Below are 21,179 nucleotides of genomic sequence, written 5' to 3'. Positions count from 1 at the left end.
TGATTTAAGAAGGCAAAGGTCAAACAGACCTTTCTGGAGATTTTCCGGAGACTTGAGGTCTAAGCTTACTACAAAGGCAAAGATTAAAGTTCAAGAAATGTGCACAATATGTGCAAAAGTAGTTGAATTAACTCCAACGCAGGAGAACATGATAAAGAATATTATGGAAAAAATTAGGATCATCAGTTTGACCTATAAAGTGGTAATATAGGGTCATTCTTGAGATCTTGTTATCTTTCAACACTGCTGCCGTAAACAACAACAACATCATCATTAGTTAACACACAACCCACAGCATCACTGGGATCAATTAGAAGTTTAGTTTCTCAATCATAAGGTTATGGATGAGAGACAAAGATGTAGGACGACCAACCACAGAGGATCAATCTTTTTGAAGCTCAGACAAGGGAGGCTACCACGTGTCGTCATCCATGCTTGGATGTGACCAACAAGGTGACGGACGTTCAGCCAGAACAAAGAACTTAGACACAACGACAATGAAAATCAAAACCATAATCAAACTGTTAGCAACAAGCTAACCCCCATCACATATTCTGTCCTTTTAGATGTCAACGCTAACAATGAATTCAATGAGAGGAGGAATACCTTTGAAGCTAAGCCTAGACAGTGCTAAAGACAAAAGCAGAGCTACTGTAATGCAGGGCTTCGATTCTAAATATATGTCTGAATACATCAGTGCTGCAGTAGATGTTGAATGAATAAGGTCAAAGTGATGTTAATCCTTCAACAGAAGTGTTTGTGAAGTTTTCCACTTAAATGATTAAAACATTTCTGATTGACATTATTCTAACAAAACTATTTCCTGTCTGTTGATGGTTGACATTGGTGACAGTGTAGTTCAGTCCGGCTGTTAGAGATGTGCTGGGACCTGCTGGGAATCTGACTCCCTTTCTCCCGAGGAACCAAAACCTAAAAAACACCATGTGTAGGTTTAACACCGGCTAAAGTTAGATAGATTCCATTCAAGTCCAACACCTGATTGTTCAAAAACACACATCAAACTCCACACAGTGAGTGTAGGTGAGTGTGTCTGCGTGTGTGTGTGAGTCATGTTGCTGTGTTTTCTTAGCCTGTGTCAGGCAGGACAACCACACAGAGCAGGAATCAGGGGTGTTTCCTGTGACTGCTCCCCCGGGTTTATAATGTCAACACACGCACACGCACACACACACACACACACACACACACACACACACACACACACACAGATGGACCCTAGTTTTCAACCCTAACCCTTTCGGCCAACTCTTGTGAAAGCCAGAGAATCTGAGCGTCTGATGTGTAAACCTGCAGCCTGCTGTCCTACAGATCTGCTCTTCCTCTAACATGTCTGGAATTCTCCCCCTCTTCTCTTCTTCTTCTTTTTTCTTTTTCCTTCTTTCTTCCACGTCTCGTGTTGACCACTCCTTTTGTGGCAACAATCAAGCATGAAAAAAAAAGGCCCAGCCATTTCCCATTATAATCCAATGTGTTTTTTTACTGCATAAATTTGTTAAAAAAAAAACTCAAACTTGAATTTGCGAATAAATGACCAATTTTAGAATGCTGATCAGAGGTTCGAGTGGTTCATGTTGACTTTGCCCTTGTTCTATGAATTAAACTACCTCTGTAGAACAAATGACTAAACTGGAGCAACATTAAATTAATTGTGAGTTACCCCCACTTACACTGTCAATACACTGGTATATATGTTGATAATGTAACGCACTGTGCCGTGTAATCATTTCACTTCAGACAGACTCACAGATGACGTGGCTGGGCTGGGCTCACTAGACAGTCTCTGCAGCTTGTGGCTAAAACCTATTTCTAAACACAGAAAAAAAAAGAAAAAAGATGTAATGACAAGTCTCAGAGTGAATCAGGGCTGGTAGTCCTGGACTGGGTTCAGTCTGCCAGCCTATTGTGGGAGACACTAGATACTATATGAGATAATTTGGTATTAATCTCCAGTAAGGAAGATTATTTTTTCTAAAACTTGAATTTCGTCTCATTTCAGAGACACCTTTGATTCCTTTAATAAGTTTGATCTACTTCTTCCTCCGTCCTATTCTTCCTAGTCTTTCTTCCATTTTCTTCTTTCCAGCAGATGTGTTTCTCCTCTGGATCTCCCCCTGTGCCGGCCCCCATGATTCATTTTCCACAGACATAAAAGGGTCCAAACCTCTCCCCTCCCCCTTGCCTTTTTCCCCTACCCACGTTGTCTCTCTTTCTCTGTGTTAAGGCTCCTACTGCTGGATTGTCTCGGCCTGCAGTGCTTGTCTGTAACACCAAAACCAGGATCCAACTCAGGAGGAAGGAATGAAGCTCATGTGGAATCTCCATAGCCAAAGGGTTGACTTTTCCTTTTTTTTTTTTGTGGAGGATCTTCTCCACTTTTTTCTCTCCTCCCCTGGTGGATGCCAGGGGAGGTGGGACCACTCTGCTCAGGTGCTGTCATGGGTGGAACCATTAGGTGACACCCTGAGGGCGATAAACACAGCTCCAATATAAGGGGAGGTTACGTCCCTCCTTTTCACCGCCCGGCCACATTCCCACCCATCACTGCTCCTCCCTATTCGGCACACTCCTTGCTGCCTCGAGGTCTCTACTGGTTTCTCTATGACTTAGCATAAAAACCTACACTGAATTTTTATAGTTTTACCAGTTAAAGAACGACACACAAAAACACAGAATAATAGAAACATACAAAGATTTTTTTAACTATATAAATGTTTCTTTTATCATAAAATGCAAAGACGTGCATCATAAAATATTGTCGATGGAACATTAGCAGCATCTCAGTGCTTAATGGGAGTAAAACGCCGAAAACACTAATCAACTAAAAAGCAACTGCATCTATAGAATGTGCACAAATAAATATGCAGGAAAATTGTTTTCCTTAACAGGAAGCTGATGCGTAGACGAGCTAACGTGGTCGGAAGCAAAGAATGAATGAATGTAAGGTGAAGACTAAAGAAGAAGAAATGGAGGAGGAGGTTCTTAGACGGAGGCAGGCATTACTTTATTCTGACAGAATTTCTATAATTATACAAATTAAAGGCTCCTCCATGTTGGTGTACGACCAGTCTCTGTCTTGGTCTTTCTCACCGTCTGTGAGACACACACTCATCCACACACACACACCTGGGTGTCTTTAAAACAGCACGTGTCTCGTGATTGCATGTTAACTGAATTCTCCCCATTTCTCCCTTGGAAACTGAAGGAGGGCAGAGCAGAAGTAAGGCCCACCAATTACCTTTCTGCTCCCCTTAAATTAGAAAAGCCAAAGGTTTCTTTTTGTCTTGATTTTTTGCATATCACAGGTAAAAGACAGCATGGTATTGTAGTAGCTAGGAGTTAAATACTCAGCAACTGTGAAATATATTATTACTGATGTATAAAATATTCACATATCAAATCTCCTCTACTGTGAACACGACGTTGGATCACAATACGTTGTCTTGTCCTTTTTAAATGTACAGTATGGGTACAACAAGACAAGAAAAACCTCTAAGGACACATGGCCCATACTTGGGCCATCATCCTGAGGTTTACCAGGTTTGTCAGACCAGGTTTGTTGCTGCCTTTAATGTTGGGCAAAATTTGAAGTGGTGATTATGGTGTAGAAGACTCAGTTGGACTACCTTAAAACAACTCATGCAGACAAAATTCAACTTCAATAAAAAGGTCCAAACCAAATACAGATACGACCAACAACTTCCAACTTCCAAATAATTTACCTAATGTCTGATGCAAACAACACTGCACTACGGCAAAAACAATTCAGCTTTAATTAAATGAAAAACACACCTCTATTTTCATTAAAAGAACTAACCGCACAATTGTGCTATAAATTGCATTACTTCCCCTGCTAATGATCATTAGCTAGCTTGCAGGATAGAGCAGTAAACACCAGACTAACCAACACAACATCATTCTAATGGCAGGGGTGCATAGATTAAAAAACAAAAAAACAAATGCTCAGTTTTCAGTAACCTTATAAAAGTTCCTGTCTTACTCTGGGAGACAGTTGGGACTTCCCTCCGAGTAAACAGGAAGTTCCATTTAGGCTTTTCAGACTGATCTTTGTGATAAAGTTGTTAAACACAGACAGAGGAGAAGTCAGAGCTTTGATGAAACTTTCTTTAACACTGCTAAAGTATTGTTTAATCTATAGATTGGACGAAGGTCACGAGGTATAACAGCCAGCAGTGAAAATGAAATGGCTCCATTATCTGCAGGTGTAAACAGCAGTTTGAGGCATTTGAAAACTAATGAGTGTTTAGTTACAGCCATCTTATGAATGGTTAGCAGGAGCTTTCTACCAGGATTCATCCTCGGATGAACCCAGAACCCTGTCATCCCATCCAAGGTCCACACACGACCAAATCTCCTGCCACGTTGTCTCTCCTATTCTTTCTCCCCTCCTTCTAGCTCTCTGTCTCTCTCTTTCTCTCTCTCTCTCTCTCGAGCACCGTCTCTCTCCACCATCATTCTTTGTGTCTATTTCTCATTCTCTCGCTCTACCTTTCTCACTATAATTTTAATTTTCTTTAGTCTCATTTTAGACCTGTCTTTAGTTCTTACTTCCTTCTTTCTTTATGTTCTGATGGTCGTTTTCGTTCTCTTCAGCCTTATGGACCTTTTCTCTGCTTTTCTTTTCTTTTTTCTGTTTTTTTCTTCTCCCTCTTTTACCTTCTGTCTCTGGCAGTTTAGTCTTTGGGCAGAGCTCTCAGGCTCTGACTGTGTGATGTGGCTGTTGCAGGGATGAAGGGAGGGTCACTGCAGTACATTTGCTTCCTGTTGCTGTGTCCAGTCTAAATGGCAGCTTGGGTGACCACGCACTGGTGTGTGGAAGGGGCACGGACGGTTTGTCTGCTGCACTGTGGTCCACATCAGGACTGAACTCTCCCTGTGTCCTTAGTATGAACACTATGAACGATCAATGTTTTGTTAATGCCTCAAAAAATGACATGAGACAAATGGTTTACCACTGATATGGGTCACATGATGAGGTGCAGCCAATTATGAACCGTGGACAGAGACATGGACTAACCTGTCAGTCCATTACAGAGCCACATATAGAGACAAAAAGACGCTGAAATTAACACCTCGAGCCAATGAAGAGTCTCCAGTTGACCTGATGACCAATATACTGAGTCTTTCAGGGGCAGGATGTAGACAGATGGCTGACCCTGACAACCCCCCTCCCCAATTCTACCCAAATTTAGAAAGGCAGATAGACAAACTCTCAAATGTAGAAAGTATTTTTGCAAATATTGCCAAAAATATATTCAGAACATCAATATCCTTTTCACGACCTTTTGATCTAAACTGCAGTCAAGTTACATTCCTGACTTAAATTCCAATTTTTTCCAGACATTAGTGAGTCTGGAGTGAATCTGTTTCCACCTTAAAAAGTGAGTCTGTGTAACTATGTCAAAGAGGAATATCCATTTGATCAATGAAATATCTGCTGTACACAGCTGCAGGTGAAATACTGTGTGTATGGACTGTATTTTACATAGTGTATTATACAGAGTCAGACAAAAACAACAATTCCTTCTCTGCATTTTTTGTATGCAGATTACTCAGCTATCAGCGAACTCCTTGAACCAAACATCTATTTTCACCAACAGGGAACAGAGCTGCAGACGTTTGTTTTCAATGTATAAATGCCTGTAAATGCACACGCTTTTAAAAACAGGAAAACATGTTGTTTATCGAGCCACACAGCTCCGTCTGGAGATTCTTCACCTCTGTCTCTCTCTCCAGCTGCACAGATGTAAACTGCAGGCCGCTCTACCTGCTCATTAGTGCATTAAATATACTTCAGAGCACCATTCTTACTTTGAAACTAAAAAACAGCGTCTGGCAAGAATGTAAAATCTCAAAACGCCACCCACCGTCCCTTTTGAAGGACCACCCCAAGCTGATAGGAAAAAGGAGGAGGAGGAGGAGGAGGAGGAGAAGAAAAGTTCACTTTTGTTCACCAAAATAACTGTCAGGAATGGGGAAAAAACAACGTAAGAAAACCATATAAAATAAAGATTACTGCACACTATTATATCTATTTCAAACATGTATCCTGTGACATGAACTGTCCAATACAAAGACATATATATCTGAAATATTCTGTACTAAATACTTCCACTGGCTAAAAAACCTGTACTTCTGTTCATGTAACAAAAAGGTCACAGATTTTTCTCTACTTTCTGCTCTTGTAAAATGTTGAGACAAAGACTTTCCGACCACAGACACTGTGAGCTCCTGTGTTAACCCCAGACAGAGACTAGGACCAGGTTTTTGTCTCCATGAGTGGGAGAGCAGCAGCCTCTTCTGGTTAAAATGTACAACTAACGAAAAGGGGAAAACATGCTGCAATGGATTCTCTTTTCTCACAAATTTAAAAAAAGATCATAGTTTGGGGCTGACATTAAAACTGTGATGATGATTGTATCTGCCTTTGATAATAATTTACTAAGAAACACATCAATTCATTCTGCCTAACAAAAGAAGTCATTGGGTTCTTCTTAAATGAAACATCTAGAAATTGTATGAAGCTAAGGGATTTTTCCTTGGTCTATATAGTGTCTCGTGTTGAAGGCAGATAAAAACATAAATATATGTATATATAAATATATACATAGATATATAAACACATATTTATATATTTATATATACATATGAAAATATATATACATTTATACATATACATGAGATGCAAATCTATATGTAAAAAGTGCTTTCTGTTTGTCCACAAGAGGGCGCCCCTGTCTCACACACTGCTGGTTTGTGCTTAGGATGCAGAACGCGTCAACAGATCATTGTGCATTCGTCCAGTGTTGTTTAAAAATAAAGTTTCTAAAACTCAGATAAAAGAAAAATGTCACTTGTAGTTTATGCTGACAGCCTGTGAAATTGGCCAGCGTGGATGTTCACCACAGCACCGAGCGCTCACCCACACACAGGGCTGTAGGACCTTTATATATGGGACGCACCAGCTTCAAATCGGAAGTGATTGGACAACAGCCTGTTATTTAACCACTTTGGTGATTGCCAATGTTCTCTGTCAGTGCAATCTCTTCCTAAAACTAAAGTTACAGTTGTTTTCTTCAAAGTAGAACAATAAGAGCAACAAAACACCAGCAAAAAAGAACATTGGATTAGCAGCGGCCCATTCACCTCCTCTTTGTGCTTTTAACTGAAATGACTGCAGCCCTTTACACAAACATGATGCCCCCCCCCCCCCCCCCCCGTCAACATCCATTCCACCACAGTAACATTCAGGACCCAGCTCGTCCTGCTGCCGCTGCAGCCCCTTCCTCCATCAGTACTTTTTACTTTGTGGTACAAGGTGCCTACAGCACAGCAGCAGTTCTCTTCCTAACTTTACAGCCCTTTTGCAGTCTGCACACACACACACACATACACACACACAAAACCAACAGTATTAAAATATTTCTCTGCAAACTCCCAGAATAAATGACTGTTGTGATTTGACTTTTCAAATGTTTTATAGCAGCGAGAAGTGATTTTCTGTTTTGGTTTGAAGCTGTATGAACCAACAGAACAGAAGCTCCTTCAGCAGAAGGATTAAAGAATCAATTCCTGCAGAATTTAATTACAGCCTAAAAATATTTCAGCCTTTAATTAAGCATCATCTGCATCAGAATAATAATAAGAATGTTTTGTTAATTATATAAAAATGACTGAATGATTGATGTTCCCCAAATAAACCCATGACGACTGTTGGCACATGTGTGAGTGTAATGAATGAAGCTCCCCCACGATGGCGCTCTGTCTGCTCTCTGCCCTCTTCATTCTGTCACTCCTCCTTTAGATTATAACGCAGCGTGGCGTTGATCGACACTTCTTTAATGACATCTTCACAAAAGACTCGAGATTCAATGGGTTTTTTTGAATCCTATCTGGAAGCTTTCTTTATTACATCCAATATTCTGAACCAGTGTTATCTGACAGCCTTCTGATTTTTTTTATCTGACTGCCTACTTTAAAGCCCAGTATCCCTGCCAAGATGAGGGACAAAGTCACGTTAGTTTGTTGATACAGATACATCCAGGAGCTGATGTCCTTTGAAACCACCAGGACATGTGTGAAATCAATTCCTTTTTGTCCCCGGTGTATTTTTCAGGTGACACGTTTCTGTTGTGTTTGCTGGCGCTGTCCCTGTTCGCCTTGAATTTACCAAAGGTGCCATTCAGTCAAAGAGTCACTGTGAGGCTGAGTGAAGGCTTGAATGCTTGATCTGCATACATTAGACTTGTTAATATGGTTCTGTTGCTCCTGACAGCAGCCATACATAAAGATTAGATTCTAATAGTGTCAGAACTTCCAAGACGAGCCTGAGGGAACAGTGAAAGGACAGATTGGTGGACGGGAGACAGATGGACCGCTAGGACACATAGATAATCATGCATACGATTAGCGGGGCATTTGCCAGACCATGTGACTTTCTTTATTGTCTCTCTGGTCAATTTGTCAGCGAAAGAAATAAATGGGGTTTTTTTTCTTTTAAATTGACGCCACTTTGAATTCAACAATCCTCCTCACACCAGCTCCAGTCGTCTGTTGGAAAACACTCGGACCGATTGTGTGTTCATTTGCCAAACATCGATTTGGCAACAACACAAATGGCGGTGATTGACAATGTACGACTGTTGATGAAACTTTTCTCTTCCTCTACAGATTTGACTTGAGGTACAGTGTTAGGAGTGCCTTTGTACTGTAGCTGCTTCGCCCAATTAACAAGCAGCAGAGGCAGCAGTGTGGAATACATTTGCATACAATTTCTCTACTTTTCCCACCTGAGATAAAGGTCTAGAAATGAGTCATTAAGGTGACTCTTTAAAATTTGCACTCATTAACTGGTTGTGTGTCTGAAGGTTGATGGGAGTGAGGCTCGTCACTCACATCACCAAACTCCAAAAACATCACGTACACTTCACAGGCAAATAGGTAAAATATGCAAAAGTACATCTCAGCACACAAACACGCTCAGTGTTGAGGTGTGTGTGTGCTGTTTGAGAAACACTACGTAGAAAGATGTTCATTTAGATCAGTTGCCAAAGCAACATTGTTATTTATATGTCTCTGGTATATTTTGTTATATAAGTGAAGCCCTGAAAGTTGTTATGGAAGTAAATCTACTCTTGTTGGGGGGAAGATTCCTTTGCATCGCAAAAAAACTGCTGATGGAACTTTGAAAGTGTCCGAAGAAACACAAAAAATGCAATTTAACTGAAAAAATAATAATAAAAATAAAACAACAGCAGCTCAGTGAATAAATGTACAGCATCTGTTCATCTGTGCCATTAGGGGGAGATGAATGTGGCGTGACAGCACTGGAATATCAGTACTAATAGATACAGAATAACAGCAGCATGACTTGGAAATAAAGGCAGCATGACTTATGGACAGGATTTCAGTTTAAATAGCATGACACCAGCAGCTAATCATAATTAGTAAAACCTGATAATAAACTAGCACGACGTTCGGTTTGTGTCTAGCTAAAATAAAGTGTGTCGTGTCTTCCTTTTACAGTAAATCAACCTCACAGATTTAACCTGTTTGGTGACTTCTTACTCTATTTCTTGTTTTCCCAGTGGTTTTGTCCCACATTTCTAAAAAGTGTGGACTGAAGACATGAGACGTTCTTATACTACTGTATTTTTTCCGTCTGGAGAGACACATACTTTCAGCAGTTGTGCGTCCCACAGTGTCACACCGTGTGGACAGCGTAATCAAGAGTCATTGGGTCCAGACCATCAGGGGGCCGACTTCTTACTCCTCCCCCCTCGTCACTATAAATACATAGAAGTGTGTGAACACTTGATTGGCTCATGGAACTTTCTGGGCTCAGAGATCAACATGAAGACGTGGTGTTCTGTATGTGGTCTGAAAACAAATACTTAAGTATGTTGCAGTAATCAGTAGACATGCTGACGCTTTAACACCAGTGTTAGGACTGAAGCCATAGGTATGAAGAGAGTCAGTGTCGGTTTTTGGTCGTCTGACAAATTAAGAAACAAAATATAATCAATTAATTTTACATTTGTAGCTGATCAGTGTCTCTTCACACTAAGCCCCAAATCCTCTTCTATACCAGAGGTCAACCAAGGGTCCATGACCCTTACAATGTCCGTGAGCATTAATATCATTATCGTTTCATTAATATTATGATTACATATATACATATTATAGTTTAAATGTTATATATACATATATTAGCTTCTGTTTGTTTACATTTGGTATACTGGTCTACTGTTGTATTACTGCAAACTTGAATTAGAATGTTTTTCTTCAATGCGAAAGATATTCCGTGGATGTCATGACTACCGGCACGACCGCCATGTGCAAGGATCTTCCTCAAAAAGAACAATAATTTAAGTAAAAATAAATCATGCTGCTCTTATGTTTTCATCAAAACACACCTAAAAGCTATTTAATAATATTAAATCGTATTATAGAGCTCTAGCTTTAAGGTCACTGGACAAAGGTGCTGCTGCTCCACGCTGAGACACGATTACATCACTGCTTTTGTGCTTCTATCAGTAAATGTAATTGAAGTTGGAATGAAGTTAGAATATTTTATCTCCTGAAACCATGTTAAAATTATTGCTTAAAAAAGATCACAGGAATATATAATAAATAAAACGTGTGTCGACTGTGTATCACAGCATAAATAAGTTGATGGACAGTATTACTGGATATAAAGTTTGTATTACAATAGGTTCCATCTTATTCAGATTAACCTTCACCAGATAATTAACAATATTAAAGTGTGCATTTCCATAACTCTGGAAACAACGGTTTAAAAATGGACCAAAATCAATGAGCAGAACTTAGCCACATGAGGGCGACTCCATTATAATTCAAGGGATGTAATTTTTAATCATTTTATGGGATGTCATCACAAATGGTTTCCTTTTGTTGCCCATTCTGTACTCGCCTGAATTTTAACGCTTGGCTGTTCACATGTAAAATGTATTCATTTCACTGAGAAAAAGCAGTGTCTGGATCAGCTGAGGGGCTGTACAATGTGTTGTCAGCAGGCAGCTGCTGCCTGCTGCATAAATTCGGACCTTTCATGAATTTACTATTGCTGCAGCCAGCGTGGTTACAGCAACCAACCGAGAACAATCACAACGTGGTTGGACATTGGACGCTGACCTGAATGAAACCTGCCAAGAGAAGATAAGGAGCTGGTAAATTACCTTCGCAGCTATGGAAAAAAATGCACAACAGGAATCAGGATGCACATCCATTATCACGTTCAGGGACAAGCCATATCAAGCCATGTTGTAGAGAAAATGCAAAAAGAAATTCCAGAGAACAAATAGCATTGAGATGGTAATTCCTATACGTGTCGTTTCTCTGATTGTCCCTGGAAAACAATGCGATAACACATAGCACTTCCAGACAAATCTGCACGTACACAGATTCTTCATCTGTCAGCATGGCATCCTCGTCTCCCTCCATCCCACAATCCTCCAACGTTTGCATTTAGACTGTGTATTGTGTGTATTTATGCATGGTGCATAACAAACCACAAGAAACTGCATCATCTTTATATACGTACATATACACCGTGGTTTTTTCATAATTATAATTATATTTAAATTATTTGTATTAATTTATTTATTAATAATTTATAATTTTACTTATTTTATATAAGATTTAATTTCTATCATTATTACGATGTAATTTTTTATAAAGGATTGGATTGAATCTTTTTTTTTCAAAAAGAAAATACCTTTCTGTGTGGCAAAGTATCAAATGATACACAGCCCATTACTGGACCTCGGCCCAGTGGTTGGGGACTCCTGTTGAGGTGGTTTAGAGTCTAATTTGTGCTACTTATTTAGTCCATTTATTTTTAAACAGTCCATAGAAGGAAACAGTCACATCTCATTTGCTGTCGTTTCAATCATGTTCATTGTTTTTCTCCGCTACGTTGTGCACCAGACTAGACAACGACAAAGACAGGCTAGAGCACATCTGAAGGACAATTCCAAGACTGCCTCAATCCCATAGACAAGGACAGATTACATACAGCACCCTGTCAGACCATTCCACTCCATGGCACCAGATGTCAGGACCACCCACTGCGTGAGTCATCGTTGCATGGCACCAGATGTCAGGACCACCCACCGCGTGAGTCATCGTTGACCAGACAGTCACCTCAACGTAACCATCAGTTCCTTCCATATTTAAAACATGTAAAGCTCCTCTGGGCTGTGCCTTTGTCGCCCAGCCTGCAGATTGGCACAGAGGTATAGTGATGGGCACATCTGAGCTGCGCTGACGTCAGAGCACATCTCAGCTGTGTTAAAGGACAGACTGAATTAAAAAGTTGTGTTTGAAGGAATGAAAGTGTTTGGACAAAAGAAAGGTTCCCATAGGTCTGCTGTGAGTCAGTGAGTCTGCTCTGTCTGCAGCCACAGCTGAAAGAGACAAATGGATCTGAAGCAGCCGCGAAGGCTGCGCTATACTTCCGTGATCAGGAATACTGATGTTAAGCCCAATATTAACCTCTCCATCTTTGGTGACGCGGTGCAATTTGATACTAAGTGATTTCCTTATCCCTGTTCTCTACCTCTTAAATGTCTTTTCCTTTGCCAAGGTCTTTTTGTGAAGTTACCGGGAAAAAAAAGCCAAAAGGTCAAACTCTGTCTGTGTGAAGTGCATACAAATTGACAAAAAAGTGCTCCTGACAGAGGAGGAAACTCTTGCACTAAAATCTATGTTCCCAAACTGTTCAAGGGTATGTAATAGATTTAATACTTCTATGTCTATTCAGTGATTTGGGAACTTTAAAAATGAAAACAACCACAACATAAAATAAGGTAAAATGAAGAATTAACGACATAATCCATGAATGTTATATCACTGAATAGCAGCACATTTCTTTGATAGAGCTGCCGAAGTACAGGCAGTGATAATAGACGACGTTACAAATGTGCAGGTATTCATTACAGAGCAGGAGGTTAATCATTTCAAAGGATTTATTTAAATCTCTATTTAGCAGAATGGGGATAAAGGCAGGTAATTATAGACATTATCATTCAGTGCGCACACACAGGCAGGAGACACGCCGCCCACTGATCACAGGACACTGGGGCAGCAATTTAGACATTCTGGAAGGAGCTCAGCAGAATTTAGTTAAACTCCATGAAGCAAAACTTTGAAAATGACTTTGAAGTTTAATAATTTTTAAGAACACTGACAAGAATGTTAGAACCCAGGAGGCTAAAACCGCAGCCATATACAGGCACACACAGTACATTCATAAGTGTGTAACACAAGCATGTACATATATAGAAAATATATGTATATATTTATATAAATATATAGCTACACACACACACACACACAAATAAATATATATATATATATATATATATACACACATCTCAGGGACACAAACATAATTGAGATAAATATTAATTTATAAAGAATTTTTTAAATTATTTTTCATAGAACCTTTGGACTATTATGACTACTTCATTTAATGGCGGTGGTGATAATAAAAGCAGGTGACCTCTCATTCATTCACTTCCTCCTCTCTGAACATCATAGGCTCACACGGCAGTCCCTGAGTTCCTCCTGACACTCAGTCCTCCAACCCTGCAGTGTAGAAACACTCAGGAGAAGCTGAGCACTTTTTAAATAACACCTTCAGGGAATACTTTCTGGGAGCTTCCATCAAAAACGGCATTCCACCCAGAGCAAAATTAAATCCAAGTGTTTTAGCAGCAGGGGTGAAACCAGGAGAGTCTTTTCAAACGGCTTCCTGACAACAATGAGTTCGTGTCGCCGCTGTCTCTGCGCTGACACTAAAGAATATTCATTAGATTAATCTGATGAGTTATTGGGGGAGACAGGAAGTAAGTGATCCCTCTCAGACAAACCAGGATGCTGGTGTCAGGCTTTAAACTAGGTGGCACTGTCGCTCCATCTCTATTCTTTCACACACTGCAGAGAGAAGACTGATGTGACCAGCAAGTAAGTTCATTAGACTGATATAATGATATGTGTAGGACTGGGTCATAATGTGCCATCACCTTCAGTCTGATAGTAGAGTCACAGTGATGTTGATCTCCTAAGTTAGCGCTAACTAAATTCACAGTCTGGCGTAATCTCTCTCCAGTTAATCAAATGAGATCAGATTGTACTTTCTGAGGTAGAAAGTAGGTCAGGAAGTTATGAAACCATGAAACTACCCTGGAGTTTACTGCTAGTTCTGTGTTTCCTCATTATAGTAGTATTTTTCCTTTTTATCCTCCCCTAAATACCAAGCACTGTAAAGGGATAGAAAACTGCATCCGTTTTTGAAACAAATAACTCACATAGAAACTCAAAGACTACTGCCTTCACACAGTAGTCCTCAGACACTGTGCTCTTCCATAGTGCACTCACGTATCTACACACCGAATAACGGCAGTTTCACGCGCAAAATGAGCCGTCTGTAACCTTTCTATCTCTTTGTAGTCATGGCGATCCATCCATGCAGCATGTTTAATCTGTGCCTAAATGTTTTTCAGTCCCCGGATAAAACACATTATCAAATCTAGCTGTGTTTGACAACAGCTTTTACACTCCTGATCCACTGCAATAATCCAGCTGCAATTCGGCCCATTCCAACAGCAAACTTAACCACCGTCAACAGATCGCTATGGTTTCCATGTGTGATATTTGTAATCAGTCCTCATTATGTTCTCCATATGCTCTCTCCAGTGCCGGGAACATCTGCTAGCGCGGGGTAGTCAAATGAGAATTGACTGGACGAAGAGTGTGTTTACTACAACTTCTCAGTCAAGGACAAAAACAACTACAAACCATTTGAAGTCAGATTCTATATTCTACTGGTACAACAACACATCCAGTTGGCCATTGTGCCAAATCCCTGGGGTGGATTACCTAAAAGCAATTCATAGCAGTACTTGGCAAACTATGAATTACTTGTCAAAGCCTGTCATGTAAGGGAGCGGGGATATAAATGGGTGCTGGAACCGAGACCTGGTGTTACTCAATTACAGCAGGACAAAAGCGCCTGGTGTGCGAACGCATCGCAGGGAAGAAAAGTCCAGGCGACATAAGCTTTGGTGTCACCAGAGACAGTAGTGCGTAAAATTGTAATTTTGTTTATCGGCGTATTGGTAAGCCTTTCCAATGCAATTCACAACAGCGCAAGCTTTGTCAGGATTTCTCTTTGGCGTCAAAAAACATATATTATTTTCCTGACAGGTAATATGGAGCCTTCAGGGTTGCTGTCCATGTCTTCAGTTGCTTCAGCTGTTCTTGTGATATTCCAATTAAAAGAATAAAAAAATGTGAATTACCTGCAGGAAATAACACGCTATGAGACTGTGACTTACTCTGCTAAATTGTGCGATAGCAAACTGGAAGTTCTGCTGGAAGTTTACGAATATATATATAGCAAAAACGAATTACTCCAAACTGCTGTAATGTGAATGCATTTCTGTGCCAGGAGATGACATCACTGCTTTTCTCCACTCCTGTTTTTTTACTGAAGGGCTGCAAAACAAGTGCATTTGTTTTTCCTCCAAACGACTCAACTAAGAGGATGTGTTTTAACCTTTTTTTTTGTGGCGTTGGTAATCAGTGTCAGACAGAGGGATTAGTGCGACTAAGATGTTTGTTTCTTTGGTGTGGGTGTGTGTGATCTAGCAGACAAAGCCGACCTCCTGACCAGTCCCTTATATTGATGTGGCCCACACTGTAGCTGTGAAGCCAGAATTGGTCATTGACATCAAACATGAGCTAGCAGACTGACCAAATCCAATGTAGGAAGAATTTCTAGGAATTATTTCTACTTACCATATAAATATATTCCTAAAGAAAGTATTTAAGAAACAAAGTAAGCCAACAAACATGTCTTTAAACTGTGGAAGGAAACTGGAGTACCTTGAAAAACACTTACCCACTTGGATAGTGTTTCTATTTATGTAAGGCAAGTGCACAAACCGCTTCCTACCTTGACGTTCCATACACAGTGTATGTTGTTGCTAAATTAGACAGAGAAAATTGAATGATCTCTTTGTATCTACAAACTACTGCACCAACAAAATCAATTCTGCCTTTTTTTCCTTTAGTTCTGTCTGTTGGTGTTAGAGTGTTTTCTAATGTGCTGATGCAAACAGCCTGAAGTTCAAATCTGTTCAGATATGATCAACACAGCTCCTGTACTTCACATCATTGGTGCCCTGCTTCCACTGTTGTGAACATGCACCCACGTTAGCCTGTTCTTTATCCATAAATGTAATAATGGTAGAGCACAGCCAATCAACGGAGTTGTTTTTCACTTTATCCATTTAAAGTAATCACATTAAGTTTCTTTCCAGCCCTGAGCCAATCATCTTCAGACTCAGTGACGCAAAGTCAGAAAAGGTCTGAGCATCATTTCCATAATATATGATAATTACCAGCAAGTGCAGATTCACAGACACTCACAGTTACATCATCTTTTTAAGTGAGCAGAGAGGAGACGGCATAAAAGAAAGATGGCTGCAACAAAACAAGAATGTATTCAGCAAAAAACACACATCGCCCTGCTTTTGGTGCAGAAATACTCCAAAAGTCAAGTTTAAGACAGTTTAAGAAAACACCCCATGCACTAAACACACTGCTCACGTCTCTTTGCTCATTCTCCCAGCCACTTTTCAGTCTGAACGCTGATAACATATTTGCTGTGCATCAAGTGTAGATAAAGAAGAAAGGCCAGGATATAAGATCAGTTTGCCAGAGAGAGAGAGAGATCGAAGGGGATAAAAATCAAGGCTCGGGAGTCGGCTTACCTTCTGTTCAAGGGTCTGATAAGAAAACAGTAATGTAATTTGCAGACAGAAGCACTTTTGAGTGACATTTATCGATTAGAATGTCTTCTGTAGCCAAAGACTAAACCGTCTTGTGTACATCATAATCAGACTGGGAAACAAAGCCACTCAAGTCCAGCTCCCAGTGGGGGTTAATGGGTGAATCAATATTTCAATCCAATTGTAAATAGTGTTGCATCTCTAAGGGAAGTTGTCAAGGAAACTAGTGCTGGTGTCCGTGCATGAATCAAACCTCAGCGTGAGCGGAGGAAAGTGGAGGATGGAGCTCATATCTTGGTGTTTTTTAATGGTGGGTGTAGCTGAATTTTAATAGGATTCAAGTGGGGCTGCCGACGCTGACACCCCCACCCACAGACCGACACAAAGATGAGGCGAGTGAATAATAACGTGGGTACAATGGGGTGACAACTTATTTTACTGTGAGTAATAGTATTGTTCATTAAGACTGACAGGAATTCCCTGAAGGAATTCGATAAAATGGAAAAGCTATAAAGCTACAATGCGAGTAGATGAGTTTGAGAAAAGTCAACTACAACCTCAGTCTTCCCCTGATTTCTCCCACAGTGACCCCCACTCCCCCGTCTCTTTCCTTCCCTTTTCTCCCCCTTCATTAAACTATATTGTTCAACTTTCACATATTAAATAAATATTGCCCATTACATAAAACTACTGGCAAACAAATACCATTAAATCCAGTCACTGTGTTTCAGTATGACAGAGTTCTAAATATTGTAAGAGTACCATTCTGACAGGAAGGAACAACAACAATATCAACAACAGTTGCACTAAAAATCATTCAAGTTCATGTAAAACAATCAGGACTGAAGCAAACTGAACTTTTCCACAAGTATTTTTTTTATAATTGACTTTTAAAATGCCATTTAATGTGTTTTTTGTGAAGACTTCAGTCAGTGCACTTGGTTCAGGGTCCAACACTTTCTTAAACACTGACCTCCCCAAAGTTGCTTTAGATTCCCCTCCTGAATTCTGACAGTTCCAGTTCACGGACAGAACATCAGAGTTTAAAGCCCCTCATTATGTACATTTATGTAAAAACCTTGGACCAACAGTGGTATGCATACCAGGGTTTGAGAACCACTCAATTAGGGTCATACTATTCATCATTCACAATAATAGTTAATAGAAAATACTTCAGGACTCACCAGTGAGACGTTATGAGTAGAAGTAGATCAGAGCTGCAGTTTGGTCGACTGTCTTGGGCCCAGTGTTCAAATCCAGCGTTGATGAAATCACGTCTTTTATGTTTTCAGCCACTTGCCTTCAGCCAGCAGTACGTACTGTACCTCAGTTAGCTTCAGTGCAGTCCTTCAATCCACACAAGCAGTGGCCTGCATTTGAAAGTCATGGTTATTATCTTGAAAACTTTATATACACATTATATTCAGACACAAACACACACACACGCAAGCAGAGATCTCTCAGCTGCAGTGCAAATTTGTGTTAAATGTAGGAATTTAAAAAATCAGTCTCCAGAGTCTAATTGTTGGAAACACAATCATATCCTTTTCATCTTTCCTCTGGCATGTTTCTCCTCCACACTTCTCTCCCTCCGTCATCTGACTCATTCATCACTCCATTCTCTGGAGAAATTATGCAAATCATGGGCAGCCAGATATTGTTAAGGATCTGTGGAGTACAGTGGGAGATGCAGTACGAGGTTGGTGGGCAGTTCTCATTTTCTGCTTAATTGTTGTGTACCTTTGCTAATTGGCACGCAGACTTTATCATCCTGGGCCATTAGAAACTGGATGATTATTTTATCTATGTGAAGAATAACCAGTGCATGAATTGTTTTTCCCCTTAAAAATATATACGTATGAACATTTTTGCATTTTTTATCAAATGTGGTTTCTTTATCATTTTACTCTTCCTCCACATTTTGTCCATGTTGTTTTTAACTAAAATAATACATATATTTTTTAAATGCCATTTTAACACTATTTATTTTAAAGCAAACCTAAAGACCTACAGTTGAAGAAAACATAATTTTCTGCATGACTGATCCATTTTATAAATATAATCCTCCTGGAGCCACAAAGACAGCTGTGATGTGCACACACAGATCAATCAACACCTTGGTGTCTCTTTGACACCTGTGTCAAGGTCAGGCACAAAACAAAGTCTTTGCGAAACATGGGCAGATGAAAAGATTAGCGTTGATGGCCATTGAAATGCATTGTGGTGGCTGGAAGCTTAAGGTTGTATTTATTTATAAGGTATTGGATTGGAATAAATTAATGTCATGGAGTCGTTTTAATCTCTCAAATCATATTGGCTGTCACCTGTGATGTTGGTGCAAGGCTGGGTGAAAGATGATGTATATGCATAGGGTGAATGTTAATCACTGTCTGATGGTACCTTCAGGATTTTGGAAATTTTAAACAGTTTTGAAATGATAAAAGTAAACAAAGGAACATCATTACAACTTTGTCCACCACAGTAGTATACAAACTAACTAATGATAAATACTTTAAATGATGAATTTTAAGTTTTTAAACATAATATTGTCAAAGTTGAATAACTCAAGAGAAGTAAATACTCATTTTTTTAAATAATATGTTTAGCTAAAAATAGATTGGGAAATTGCCGAGTAAAAGATAAATGTTACCTTCACGTTGAACAAAACCCAGCACAATTGTCTTCAAGTGACAAAAATAGCCAGAAAATTAGTGGAAATTGTGCTAAAAGAAGAGTATATCTGGAAAGCGCATTTCGGGGAATGTTTAGGGCACAACGAGGAAACACACGTGATGTCTTTTTGTAATCACATATTTGAAGATTGGTCCTCTTCAGCCACCGTATGCTATCGTGGCGTTTGCTGATGTGTAGCTTCCGACCGTTGTGAAACTCACCCAGACTGACAGCTAATATTCGTCGTTCTTTTTGTATAAATTAGTTTTAGACACCTTTTTCACACAGCAAATACGAGTTGGTCTTATCGGTTGAAGATGAGGCGCGCCGGTCTGGGTAAGAAACGAATATTAATGCTCAGTTTAAGACAACATTTATCTTCACCGCTGTTTTGCTAACGTTAGCAGCTGCTGAACAGTTCTGTTTCTATTTCTTTATGTAGCGTATTTAAACCCGAATAAAGTGTGAAATTGACGGTAGCACGGTTGTTGCTGTGTGTCTTTACAGGCGAAGGAGGTTCTGGAGGTTATGTAGCCAGTGGTTACAGTGTGTATGAAGAAGAAAATGAACATCTGCAGGAGGGACTGAGAGCCAAAGTCAATGCTTTAAAAAGCGTGAGTAACTTTTAACGAAATACAGCGCTGTTAAAAGTAAACTCCCTGATGTCGTTCATCAGGGGTTTCTGTTTCGGCTTAAGTGACGGTAACGTGGTTGTTCCTAATATTTACAGCTGACTATTGACATTGGGACGGAAGTCAAATACCAAAACAAAATGCTGGGGGATATGGTGAGTCTCTCTTCATCGATATTGACACAAAGCTTAAATAATTACATAAACTCTGCGTAATTTGCTAGGAAAATAACAAATGCATCTGTTTAAAAGAAATTTAAAATAAATGTTAGTAAATTCTCTTGTCTTTCACTCACCCCAGGACTCAGACTTTGACTCCACCGGTGGCCTGCTCGGTGCAACCATTGGCAGAGTGAAGCGTCTTTCCAGAGGCAGTTCCACCAAACTGCTGTGCTACATGCTGCTCTTCAGCTTTTTTGTCTTTTTCATTCTGTACTGGTTCATGAAACTGAGATGATGGCAGGAGCATCTAGGACCTGCTGGATGTTTACTTCCAGTGTCTGTGTCAAAATGTTGCATCCCGAAACAAGGCCAACATGAGGACTAGAAGGAACACAGATAATTATAATTGTGTATATATACATATATAAAGAAAGGTTTAGGTGCAGTTGAATAACAAAATACAGGTAGTGATGTCTGTATCCTGTATTGTTTATGTCACTGTGACACAAAGTATTTACATCACAATCTGGACGTAAGACATTGACCAGAACGTGTCAAAATAAAAATTGTCACACAACAATCCCAACAAGGAACTCAAACACCAACATTATCTGACAGATGTGGTTACAAACCAGATGTCATCAAACTTTTTCTTTAGTTTTTATTACAATTTTATAAGAATTATTCTGGTTCATATGTACCAAGAAGAGGATCAGTATTTTGACTGGGTTGATATTTTTTATTTATTTGACTTCATAATGACCGAGTTGATTAGAGTTGTTTTTTCTGTCAGTTTAAAGAGAGTTTTGTCACATCACCCAGTTTAGATACACTAAAAAAGCATGTCATTTTAT

The 21,179-nt window shown here is 39.7% G+C and overlaps 1 protein-coding gene and 1 long non-coding RNA gene across 2 annotated transcripts in view; one reads left to right on the top strand and one right to left on the bottom strand.

Moving 5' to 3' along the window:
* The window catches only part of LOC112488522 (uncharacterized), a 24,604-nt gene extending 4,964 nt beyond the window's left edge, over positions 1–19,640 (bottom strand). Inside the window, exons 1-2 of the long non-coding RNA XR_003052662.1 lie at positions 19,510–19,640; positions 18,044–18,229 (exon numbers count right to left, since the gene is read on the bottom strand). This is a non-coding gene — a long non-coding RNA (uncharacterized LOC112488522). The remainder of the gene's footprint in view (positions 1–18,043; positions 18,230–19,509) is intronic.
* A 61-nt stretch (positions 19,641–19,701) lies between these two features.
* Positions 19,702–21,153, top strand: bet1 (Bet1 golgi vesicular membrane trafficking protein). The gene is made up of 4 exons (XM_008331324.3): positions 19,702–19,868; positions 20,040–20,146; positions 20,263–20,319; positions 20,465–21,153. Exons 1-4 carry the CDS (start codon positions 19,850–19,852, stop codon positions 20,618–20,620), a joined length of 339 nt encoding a protein of 112 aa, XP_008329546.1. The 5' UTR covers positions 19,702–19,849; the 3' UTR covers positions 20,621–21,153.
* Positions 21,154–21,179: the final 26 nt, after the last annotated feature.

The sequence above is a fragment of the Cynoglossus semilaevis genome, chromosome 18 (genome assembly GCF_000523025.1).
Source record: "Cynoglossus semilaevis isolate Cse_v1.0 chromosome 18, Cse_v1.0, whole genome shotgun sequence".
In the NCBI taxonomy this organism is placed as follows: Eukaryota; Metazoa; Chordata; class Actinopteri; order Pleuronectiformes; family Cynoglossidae; genus Cynoglossus; species Cynoglossus semilaevis.
The sequence above is the reverse complement of the archived record's forward strand: the minus strand, read 5'-3'. Positions and strand labels throughout refer to the sequence as shown.

Bases quoted from the DNA above. Each gene is read 5' to 3' on its own strand.
- bet1 (XM_008331324.3), top strand. The intron at 20,147-20,262 runs GTGAGTAACTTT...TAATATTTACAG, and splicing joins AAGTCAATGCTTTAAAAAGC to CTGACTATTGACATTGGGAC. The intron at 20,320-20,464 runs GTGAGTCTCTCT...CACTCACCCCAG, and splicing joins ACAAAATGCTGGGGGATATG to GACTCAGACTTTGACTCCAC.